At 40.6% G+C, this 12,545-nt stretch overlaps 1 protein-coding gene across 4 annotated transcripts in view; it reads right to left on the bottom strand.

Moving 5' to 3' along the window:
* Ube2e1 (ubiquitin conjugating enzyme E2 E1) overlaps positions 1 to 12,545 on the bottom strand; it is a 71,584-nt gene that overhangs the window by 13,938 nt on the left and 45,101 nt on the right. The window contains exon 1 of one of the 4 annotated variants that reach the window (XM_026406264.1): positions 11,199 to 11,248. The exons of 2 other annotated variants lie outside the window; for them this stretch is intronic. In XM_026406264.1, the coding sequence (XP_026262049.1) occupies positions 11,199 to 11,233 (35 nt within the window). In that variant the 5' untranslated portion in view covers positions 11,234 to 11,248. Of the gene's footprint in view, positions 1 to 10,767; positions 10,860 to 11,198; positions 11,249 to 12,545 lie in introns of those variants that run through there. One more of the 4 variants, XM_077796241.1, reaches the window with a different exon arrangement.

The following is a 12,545-nucleotide window of genomic DNA, read 5'->3' as shown; positions in this document are numbered from 1 at the left end:
GATTGGCTACGTGAAGCAAGTGCTTTACCCAATTCCTCAGTTTCCCTGTCAGCACCTTTCATTGTGGGAGCTAGCTTGATTTTGGTAAGGCACCCTTTATTGACTTTTCTTCTTTCACTTCCCAACTCTTTTCCTCTTGCACCTTGAAATAAATTACAGCACTTGTATTAGAGATCTCATCTCAATAATCTTCGAGGAGAGCCAAAATTTGAGTTACACTAAAGTTAAAGCACACAAGAAAAAAAATGAACAGAAAGACACCATCGGCAAAGTTTATAAAGGCGGTAGGAGGAGATGATATTTGCAGTACATCATTTAGACTTAATATAGTGAGTAAAATTTTAAAATAATATCAGTGGATAAAGCACACAGGCATTTCTCAAAGGTGGAAATGCATATGGCCAGCCAATAAATAATAAATTCTCAATCTTAGACTCAAATGCGAATGAAACACTGGTATCATTTTACCTGTCAGAATGGCAAGTCTTTAAAAGACCCTTTGATACAGAAAGTCTGTTTTTCTGACAGTTCTCTGAAATGCCCCCAAATAACTGGACATATGCAATGGATGTTATTTATAAGGTTCTTATGATTTGGAGAGAAATTTGGAATGTGCTAAATTATTGATAGGATATACGTTAAGTAGATCGTGGTACACCACACAATGGTACACTGTGCTGCTCTTAAATGAGATGAAGTATGCTGACTAGAAAGGAAAATAAGTTCATAATGTATTAACTGGAAAAGGGGCGTGAGGTGTGGGTGTGTGTGTGTGTGGGTGGGGGGGATTCCAGAACAGTATGCAAACAATCTTCTTTTTTTGGTACCAGGGAATGAACTCAGGTACACTCAACCCCTGAAGCCACATCCCCAGACCTACTGTGTATTTTATTTAGAGACAGGGTCTCACTAAGTTGTTTAATGCCTCACCATTGCCAAGACTGGCTTTGAACTTGTGAGCCTCCTGCCTCTGCCTCCCAAGCCTCTGGGATTACAGGCATGTGCATGTGCCTGGCAACAATCTCATTTTTTAAGAGAGAAACAATATAGCCAACTCTTAAAAGTGGTTTATGGTCAGGTGTGATGGTACACACCTGTAATCCCAGCAACTCCAAGGGCTGAGGCAGGAGGATCCCAAGTTCCAGGTCAGCCTCAGCAACTTAGTGAGGCCCTAATCAATTTAACAATACACTGTCTGGAAAATAAAAAGGTTGGGAGAAGTGGCTCAGTGGTAAAGTACTCTTGTGTTAAATCCCTGGGATTAAAAAAAAAAAAAAAAGGATGAAATTCAGGGGATTTGAATTATTATCCACTAAGTAAAAGAAAAAGTTAAAGTAACTATGGTTACTGAGGTAAGTAGGGTGTCTAATTAGAAAGCCAGTATTGATTTTTATCTCCTCCTTGGAAGAGTAGGTAGGGGGTTACTCAATCTAAGCTATCAATACTGCTGCTCTATCCATTCAATCTTCATTTTACTTAAGCCCAATTTTCATAGGGTTTTGTTGCTGTTTTGCTTTGTTTTAGAACAGCGCAGGAAAGGCTCTGAGGAAAGATCTTTTGACAAGTTCATCCCTGCTTCTTAGGGCCAAAGTATGATCTCAAGAGCGATGTACTGACATACATACAGGTCGAGTATCACTTATCCAATATGGTTTGGACAAAAAGTACTTTGAACTTGCAGTTTTTGTTAACTGGAGAATATCTGCATATACATAATGAGATACTTGGGTATGGAGCCAGTTCTAAACATGAAATTCTTTGTTTCATATACACATGTAGCAGTTTTAACTGTAATGTCATATGATGTTATATGTAAAATCTGAACTTGTATCATGCCTGTGCTCAAAAAGATTTGGTTTTTAAGATTAGGAATACTAGGGGTGGGGTTGGGCTCACTGGTAGCGCGCTTGCCTAGCACGTGTGAGGCCCTGGGTTCAATCCTCAGCACCACAAATAAATTATTTATATTTTATATATATATATATAAATACTATACTCAACCTGTACCATCACCTTGGGTGAAAATCTAAAATAACCATGCATAGACTATGTTTGACTGCTCCCATCCCCAACTAAAACCCCTCAGAAAATCAGTGATCACAGGAGTGTCAAGTTTCATGTGGCTGTGTGGTCTCATTAAAGAACAGACTAGATTTGACCTAGGATAAAAACTTCCACTGACATTTAATCTGAAAATTTTGAAATGCCTAGAATGAATGGACATTATCTCACTGTCTTCCCTTCTCCTCACTTCTCTCTCCAACTCAGGTGTTCATTCCTAACTTCTTTAACTATGCTGCTAGGGAGCTAGGAAACTGAATCTCAGAAAATACTGAGACTCTTGCAACAGTGCAACAGTGTAAATCAAAGGGCTCAAGTTTGCTGAAATAGCAGGATGCAAATCCACCTTCAAAAGGAGGCAGGGAGCTAGCTTGTGAAAGCCCTGAAGTCCCAGTTACTCAGGAGGTGGGGGGGCGCACACCTAGGGCTGCCTAGGCAGCTAAGTAGACCCTGTCTCAAAAAGGGTTTCGGGGGGAGAGCTCAGTGGCAGAATGTTTATCAAGCATGTGCAAGATCATGGGCTTAATCTCCAGGGTGTGTGTGTTCAGCAGGTGGGGCACACAAGCAGACAGCACACACAGGAGACCCTTTTACCAAGAGGTATTCTTCCTCCCTTTTTAAATTAAGAAAAACCAACTATTACCTAGTCAGTAGCTGTTCATCATCACAGTCAAAATAATTATACATCCAAAAAGTTGAAAATAATTTATCCAAATACATGAAAAACTAAGTCTGAATTCAGTTTTACAGAATTTAGAGCCAACATAAGACGAAGATAGAAAAACCCTAACATTTGTAGAAAAACATATAACTTAAAAACTCTTTACTAGGTATCTTTTTTTCGGGGGGGGGGGGGGAGACTGTGGATTGAACTCAGGAGCCACTGAGCCCCATCCCCAGCCCTATTTTGTATTTTATTTAGAGACAGGGTCTCACTGAGTTGCTTAGCACCTCATTTTTGCTGAGGCAGGCTTTGAACTCACAATCCTCCTGCCTCAGCCTCTGGAGCCACTGGGATTACAAGCTTGAGCCACCTCCACCAGGTCCTAGATTTTGACAGTTTTTGTTCTGTACCCAAACCCTCTGAATCAGGAAAGGAAACATGATACCCATTTTAAAGACAGGAAAACACAACGCAAGTGACTGTGTTTGTACAGTCAGAAAAGCTTGGAATGCAGTTCTTGCCAAGCACTCCAGATTCCCTGCAATGCTATTCTTTTCTACTACATCATGGAGCTTCCAATAAAATCATATTTTTGGACTCACCACACAAATTATTTAATTACATTTCCAGGTCCTCATCTCTTTCCTTACTTTATTTCTCTTTCATATTTGAATGGAAGTTGGGATTAACAGAAAGAAGGAAATCTTGTTATCTGCTAAAAGATATGATTAAATTCTTAAAAATTAATTCACTTTGTAGAAATACATTGGTTGACAATAAACACATACCACACAGTACTTAATGTAGAGAAGATTTCAAAAATAACTTGACAACTCAAAAATGCTCAGAATCCCCACCTTAACGGAAACTAAGGACAGCTTTGTAGAAAACAAATATCAATTCAACAGTCAAAATATTTATTATGTTCCTAAATTGCAAAGACCAAGAAATAAGTACATTTCTTTTTAATCTTCCCCCTAATGCTACAAGACAATAAAGAAAATGACACCTACTTTCCCCAGCTTAGAAGTTAGTTCAGTCCCAAACACCATCCATTTGGTCCCAAACATTATTTCATTCTAGTTCACAGTGGCACTAGGAAGTCCAGCAGTCACTGGAATGCCCTCCACTGACAAGTGAGGTCAACCCCTGCCTGAGGATACAGTATCACCCAGGCTCTGTGAAGCTGAGGCCTCTGCTACCTCTTTGTTCCTCCTTCCCTCTCCAACGCAGGACCTGCAACTCAGAGCTACCAGGAAATAACAGGGTGGGGAGGAGAGCTATTGTACTTAGGAAGTCACTGATGTCCTTCTTGGTCCCAGATAGTGTGGAGAGGAAAGGGGAAGGCTGTTTATATTTGCATAGGGCTGAGAAACCAAATGACTGAGGCTATACCTTGAATGTGAAATACAGAGAAAGGCTTGGAGGGGAAGGACCTGGCTATATTTTCACCACCAACTCTGTTACCTAAGTGATTCTCCATCCTGTAGTGTCTACATGCCCTTCTATCTGAGCACTAAATGCCTGTTTTCACAAAGCTAGCTGTTACAGTTGATAGAAACACTTATGTGACATTTCATAGCTGCACGTGTAACAAATCTAGCAAGCAAATACGTAGAACTTTCACCACTGGTCAGCCAAACTGACTTGTAAATTAACACATGACAGTGCATGTTGCTATCACCTGCTTCCTATAATGACTATAAGAGTGATTTAATAGTTAATACTAAGAGAATACAAGCAGTATTCCCAAGAAGGGTCATATTCTATGACTTTCTGATCTTACATGAAGCACACTCTCGGAGAACTAACTGCCAAGAGTCTGTGCCTATTCTAGATAGGTCTCCTAGAAAAGGCCCAAAGCCAACAAAAGTTCTGGTTAAAAGGAAAGGAGGCAATTGTTCCAAGCCCAAAGTGAGGAGTTTGGTTTCAAGGTCACGAATGGGGCTATGAACCCAAATGTATTGACTGGAAAATAAAGTTTAAAGAATAGAAGGATGTGGAAAATAAAGTAAGTGAGAATTTTAGCCTCATTTCTTTCCTTCTCAAAAAGAAAATGTAACCCTAACATACTGGGAAAAATACAGATACCACAGGACACATGCATAAAGATGGGAGAAAGACAGCACACATCAACTTCTTACTCTTTCTCCAAAATCCACCCACATTACAGTAAGGGGGTTATTTAAAGGGTCTATGCCTCCAAAGATAAGGAGGAATGGTAAGGAAACATCAGCAACAAAAGCTTAGAAACAAGAAGGCTTAGTAATTAGTGGCAAAAGGTCTGAATATTCAAGCAAAGAAAATCCTTACCTGGATGTCAAGAAAGCCAAGACTATATCTGTATATTTCATATAATCCCTTAAAGACTTGGCGATCTGTGGTACCTTGGAAATTGGGATGAGGCAGGAGGAGGTTTGGTTCAAGGGTAAGGATTGGCGAAGAGTATGTTAAGGGAGCAAATTCCAAGACCCTCTGGTAGGTAGAATTCTAAGATGGGCTGCTGGATCTCCTCTCCTTGAGTGTGGGCTTGTGACTTGCTTCTAACCACTAGAATATGGCAAAGTCGATGGGATGACACTCCCTAGACCAGGTTGTTAATTTATATGAAGACTCAAGTCTTTACTGGCTGGAGAGTTTCCTGCTGGCTTTGAAACGCAAGTTGCCATGAGAAACTACCTATGGAAAGACAAAGACAGTGGACCCAGTCCTATAGCTGCAAGGAGTTCTACCAACAAGAATATGAGCCTGGAAGGGCTTCAGATGAAGACACAGGCTGCCAACTTCTTCACTGCAAGCTCAAGAGACCCTGAGCAGAGGACTCAGCTCAGCTGGGCCTACACTACTGATCCATGTTAACTGGGAGATAATAAATTCATGTTGTTTGGAACTTCTAAATTTACAGGAAATTGATAAGCAGCAAAAGAAATCCTGCTAGACTGAGGTTTATTTGCTGGAGAGGGTAAAACAGAGGGTCTCTGCACCAGGGTCTTTAATATGGATGAGGGCAGAGGTGCTGTGCTGAACAAGGGCTTATGCATGCAGGACAATAAGACCCCTTCCTCTACTGAGCTCCCAAAAAACAGCCTGGCTTTCACTTTCCAAGAAGTCCCTTTTGGGGAATGAGCAGCCCAGAGGAAAACTTCAATATATTGATATTAAAAACTCACAAAAATAAAAGAAAATCAAGGAACATGGTTCCTTCCTAACATGGAAAACAAAGCAAACAGAGCAAACTAGATGGTCAACTATAGAAAACAGATTATAGAAAAGGAAATTGCAAAATAAATTCATCATTAATATTCTGAGGGAAAGAAAACATTGCATTGATGAAACAAGAATAAGGTTAAACAAAACAAGATTCAGGAGAAAAATTAGTAGTTTTGTGGAATTAAAAATGAAAGCAAAAAAATTTTCAAACTTGTCTCCTAAGTAAAAGACAGGTAGAAAATAGGGGAAAACAAAGGAAAAGAAGGTCCAAATTTTAAGGGCTGGGAAGTAGTTCACTAGCATGTATGAGGCCCTGTGTGTGGGGGACAGGAGTGGAGCGGAGGTTGGGGTTGTCCGATTCTTGAACAGCAAGAGTGAACCAGAGAGGCAGAAGTCAAACTGGAACCTAAGAAAATTTTCCAGGCCACAGGTTTCCAGACTGAAAAGACATAGTACTTGAAGGAAAATATACCTACATAGGGCACACAGGTTTCCAGGGAGAGAAAGAGAGATAATGTACAAGGAATAGTCAATCAGCTGGCTTTGGATTTCAACACCAGTAGGGATGGGTTGGCTCTGGGGCCATGTCTTCAAAGTGATTTCCAAAACAAATTCTATGCCCAAACCATCAATCAAGTATAATGGGAGAACAGAAATCTTTTCAGATATTTGAGGTCTTTAAAAATTTATCTCCCAAAACATAAGTGAAGTTAGCCAATCCCAAAAAACCAAATGCCCAATGTCTTCTCTTATATGAAATGTTATCTTTATAAGGATGCTGATTCATAGTGGGGTAGGGAGGGGGAGCAGGGGAGGAATAGATGAATTCTAGACAGGGAAGAAGGGTGGGAGGGAAAAGGAGGGGGCAGGGGATTAGCAAAGGTGGTGGAATGTGATGGACATCATTATCCAAAGTTCATGTATGGAGACATGAATTAGTGTGAAATCAAGTGGATATTAATGAAGCTCCCATCCCCCCAACAGTGACCACAATACAGCCTGATATGACAGCTATATATAGATTTAGCAGGTTCAAACTGGGAACAGGTTACAAAGCTCCAGGAGAAAGGCTGGGCACCATGGTGGTGCACGCCTGAAATCCCAGCGGCTTGGGAGGCTGAGGCAGCAGAATCGGTAGTTCAAAGCCAGCCTCAGCAAAAACTGAGGCACAAAACAACTCAGTGAGGCCCTGTTTATATACAAATTACAAAATGGGCTGGGGATGTGGCTCACTGGTCGAGTGCTCCTGAGTTCAATCCCTAGTAAACCCTCCTACTACCCAAAAAAGAAAGCTCCAGGACAGATTTCTTCAAAACAGATAAACTTCATATAAAGCCCAGTGCTTCTGAATAAGGTGAGAAAGGAGAGAGTTGGGAAGGATAAGAGAATAATTAATTCCAGGGGAAAAGGTTTCACAGGGAAGGAAAAGTAATCAGGCTGCTATATATGAACAATGTTTACATAGAATAAACAGTGACTATTGATCTTGACAAGAATAGAGGGATTGGGGCTGGGGATGTGGCTCAAGCGGTAGCGTGCTCGCCTGGCATGCGTGCGGCCCGGGTTCGATCCTCAGCACCACATACCAACAAAGATGTTGTGTCCGCCGAGAACTAAAAAATAAATATTAAAAAAAAAACTCTCTCTCTCTCTCCTCTCTCACTCTCTCTTAAAAAAAAAAAAAGAATAGAGGGAGTACTAGGGAGAAAATAACTAAATGTTCATCATGTACTATATCATGAATCAAGAGTTACTGGCAAAAAAGAAAAAGGGAAGAAACATCAAGTAATATGGATACATTACCTAAAAACAGGAAGAAAAGGGCAAAGTAACCAAGTAATTGCCACTGGAGAGCAAAATGTAGGGAAGGCTACTGAACAGTTGTTTTTTAAAAACAAAACAAAACAAAAAAACCTAAAGAGCTATTTGCATCTGCAAACTATGTTAGTGTATAATTTTATTACAAATAAAAATTAAAAGAAAAGATGGAAAAGATCAAGATAATATCTTAGAACCTACAACCATGTGCACAGCTAGCTCTTCTTTCCCCAATTCAGATTCCCTTCAACACAGAGCTGTTTTTCCAAATGATGATCCACTTGGTTTTCAGAGGTCAAACAAAAAAAGATTAGCTTAGTATTAAGTATTCACTACATGGGGTCCAATGCACATTGCACAATGGAAACTAAATATAAAAAAGGAACAGACATTTATTCTAAGGAGAACTGGGGAGGTTAGCCAATAGATGTTTAGCTTAACAGACTCCTCCCCCCCACCCCCCAGGGGAGAGATAAATAGAATGGAAAACTTTTAGTACAGAGATGTGTGTCTCCTACAGAAATGCAGCTGAAGATGGAACGGCAAAGAGTAATAGCGAACACATCACAGAAGACCTTAAATGTCGGGGAAAGCGATTTAGACTATCAGCTTTGCATGTGCATAGGAGTGAAGTGACCAAAAACAGTCACTGTCTTAAGAAATGAAAAACCCAAACACGAAAAACATCAACCTATTCAGAAATAAAGTTACATGCAACCTTCAATGAATGCAGCAGAGAACTAATTAGAAGATACAGAGATCTAATAACCAGAACTACAGCAATCTCTGGGAAATCCTAAGTACTTCACGGTAATATAGATCCTAAAGAGTTATCAATAAACCACAGGTCCTATTAGCACATTAAGATGTACCCAGGGCTGGGGGCTGTAGCTCAATGGTAGAGTGCTTGCCTAGCATGTATGAGGCACTGGGTTCGATCCTTGGCACCACATAAAAATAATAAAGGCATCTGTCCATCTACAACTACAAAAAAAAAAATAAAAATAAAAAAAATGTACCCAATAAGAAGTCTACCTTCATTCAGTACACAAAGAGCAGAAAAGGAACCCCGCCTGTCTCTTCCTGGACTGCCCAGCCTCCCAGCAGTACTATTCACCACACATCCCAGCATCATCCCAAATACTCGAGACATCATTTACTAAATAAAAAGTGGCTTCATGTATATAACACAATGTTCAAAAATGATCCAATCTATACTGATTTTAATTCAAAAACACTTAAAATGTTTTTTGCCATTAGTTATGCAATTATTTCAAAATACACTGTACATGTTAGTTTAGGTATTACCTGGCTTTATTTCAAATTATTAAAAATAAGGTTCAATATTCTTTCAAACACTATTTCAATGGGTTTACAGCATATTAAAAAAAAAAAGCAAAATCAATACTTTTAATTCACCTGCCAGCTTGGTTGGGTGGTTCTTTTAACAACCAGAGCTCATGAGTTTAAAGACTCACAAACAGGCACACTCAACACCACATAAGAATGAGGTAAGGGGCTGGGGTTGTGGCTCAGTGGTAGAGCGCTTGCCTAACACATGTGAGGCACTGGGTTCGATCCTCAGCACCACATAAAGATAAATAAATAAAGTGTTTGGTTTAAAAAAAAAAAAAAAAAGAATGAGGTAAGATGAATACCAAAATAAACTCGTAGGACAACCACTAAAATGCAGTGCATTTCTGACCAATAATCTCGCCTCTCCACAAATTTTTTTGACTAAAGGCATTGTCAATATTAGGCCACTATAGTGTTTTGTTAATGGGCACTTAGCACTGACATTGAGCCCTGCACATCACAAGGAGGCACACCAGCTAAGACACTGCTAAGAGGATAAAATTAGTATACTAAAGATTTGCTTGGCAAAACCACTAAGTGAGGTCAGTCACCAGTGCTGGAGCAGCAGCAGCTGCAGCACTAGTCCCAAGCTTACAGAAACCTGAGCAGGGGACAGAACGTTCATCTTCACCCAGCCAAGGTGAAAGCACTCAGAAGCCAAGGAGCAGACAGCTGTGGGAACAGGCTGGCAAGGGAAGGAGCCTCCGCATTCAGCCCAGAGGATAAGATGGCCTTCTCCTGCAGCAACGGTAGCCATCAGAGCCATCCGTCACACCAACACACCTTTTACACATCTGCTGTGCAAAATGTAGATGCAGGACAGGGTTCTGAATGGTGGTCTCAAAAGAAATGAAGGAGAATTTCAGTGGCTAGCAGTTGAGGCTACTATGCAGAGAGCTTGAGATGGAAAATAATTCCTAATGTGTTTTATGACAGTATTACAAACCAATAAAAACATCCATTTAGACCATACCCATTTGTTCAATATCATGCCAGGTATAAAATAAGTTTGCCTACTGGGTGGGCACACTGAAGTCAAATCATTAAAGGTTCTTAAAACCCCAGAAAGTGGAGCTGGTGATGTGGCTCAAGTGGTAGCGCGCTCACCTAGCATGCATGAGACACTGGGTTCGATTCTCAGCACCACATAAAAATAAAGATAATGTGTCCACCTAAAACTAAAAAATAAATATTTTTTAAAATACAGGAAGAAATGTTTACACTCAGCGCACTGGGGGTTGGTTCTTTAACCTTTTAAGCATGCAGGAAACTGAGGATCAGAGTCTTAATTAAGCTTAACCTAAGGTCACTCAGTTACTAGCTGGCAAAGGTTGGGCTCAAACTTTTGCATTTCCAAGGTCATTCTCTACAGAATGATCTACTTGTTGCTCCAAGGTGAGTGAAGCTTCATATAAGCTAGGGTTTGGGGGTGAAGAACCTGGCAATCACAAGCAGCATGGATCATGGATACAGGTGTTACAGTCAGGATGAGGGGGTCAGGTAATACAAGGAAACAAGAAGGCATGTGCTCAGGTGAAGAGCAGTTATGGTAGTGTTGGAGGGGAGTGGAAATTCCTGGGCGGTTTTAGTCAGCTTTTTCACTACTGTGACCAAAAGACCTGATAATTAGAGGGAAAAAAGTTTATTTTAGGACTCACAGTTTCAGAGGTCTCAGTCCACAGACAGCCAACTCCATTCTTTGGAGCCCGAGATGAGGCAGAACATCGTGACAGCAGAGTGTGGTAGAGAACAGCACAAGACACCGCACCAGGAAGCAGAGAGAGGGAGTGCTCTCCTCCCCCCCCCCCAAAAAAAATATATAAACCTAAGGGCACGATCCCCCATGACGCACCTCCTCCAGCCACATCCTACCTGCCTACAGTTATGGCTCAGTTAATGCCCATCAGAGGATTAATTCACTGATTGAGTTAAGGCTCCAATAACACAATCATTTCACCTCTAATTCTTCCTGCACCATCTCATACACAAACACTACATATCTGAACTATAACACATGCCTTTTCCTTCCCTTAAGCAGTGAAGGAAAGCAAGCATTTAACAAGAGAAGGCACAGCTGCAGTCACATTACCATCTGGGAAAAGATGAGAAGTAGGCCAACATCATTTCCTCTCCACCAACCAGACTTTCCAAGCAGAGCAGAAGGCTCTGGCTGCCGAGAAAGGCAAGGCTGAGTGAGCACTGGCACAGGTATTGTTTGGCCAGGAGTGTTGAGCGAGGTAACTGGTAGTAAGTTTAGACTAGGAATGAGTTTCACTTCCACTTAACACCTATGGCAAAACTTTAAGAAGATACATAAAAATGGTAAAAAGCTAGTGCCTACTCTCATAAAGCTAGGAGTTAAGACGGGGATCTAATAGCAAATCATTAAAATGCCAGAGTAAAGGGTCAGAGGACAGGTAAAAAGAAGGTGGAGTGGTTGTGAACTCAAGTTTGAGAAGCTTAAAAACCAGCCAATCTAAAAATTTGACATGGGAAACCCTCTCCCTTAGAGAGAGAGAGAGAGAGAGATACACACACACACACACACACACACACAGCAGTCAGCATAAGAAAAGCTCCCCTCCTCTCACCTGTGAAAACTAAGAGGGAGGACAAGCATTCAGAACAAGTTTCCCAAAATGAACAGCTTCAGTGCTCTTAAGTCAGTGGTTCTTATACAAGAATGTTAGGAAAAAGGAGGAAAGGATACAATATTACATTTTTTCCATAAATTTTAACTGATGCAAATATAGATTTTTCCTTTATCTGGTATCAAGTTCTTATTTTGTAATAAAAAACTGTTTTCCCTTTTATAAAATTCTGGTGTTTTTTCAATATCTTTGCAAGACAATATTAATAACCCTATATCACCCTGCTGTGAGTTAAACCCGTATTTTACTGTTGGTAACAAGTCCTGTTGTGGATGTGCCATACCGGAAGGGACTAAGTGAGGTCCCAAGCCTGGGGCTTAAATGGTCCAGAGCCCTAGGTCAGGCCAATGCCACCCTCTCAAGCCCAATGGCATCTTTATAGAGGAACACTAATGGAAATAGTTTTCATGAGCATCTAGATTTTATCAAAAGGTACGGCACAGCAGCTCTTGGAGCTGCCCAATGAGCGCTTCCAAAGCACATGCCAAGTCCCGTCTCTCACCAGACCCAGCAGACAAGTCTCTACAAGCAGCAGGTGAAGTGAAACCTCTGTATGCCAAATTATTTCCTAAATAAATTCAGTGTAACTTGACTTGGCAGGAACATGTCTCCAGTTTGATAAAAACACAGGTTTTAGAAGTAACATCTTGAAGTACAAAATGTGTTGTGTTGTTTATAAGGACTTCTAATTTATCTTGATACCCCTTGCTCTATCAAACCTTAATTCTCTTTACTCCTGTCTACTTTTCCCCTTTCATTTCTTAAGTATGTGTAAGTTTCTCTAA

This window comes from Urocitellus parryii, chromosome 3 (genome assembly GCF_045843805.1).
Source record: "Urocitellus parryii isolate mUroPar1 chromosome 3, mUroPar1.hap1, whole genome shotgun sequence".
In the NCBI taxonomy this organism is placed as follows: domain Eukaryota; kingdom Metazoa; phylum Chordata; class Mammalia; order Rodentia; family Sciuridae; genus Urocitellus; species Urocitellus parryii.
Note: the sequence above shows the minus strand (reverse complement) of the source record. Positions and strands in the feature narration are given on the sequence as shown.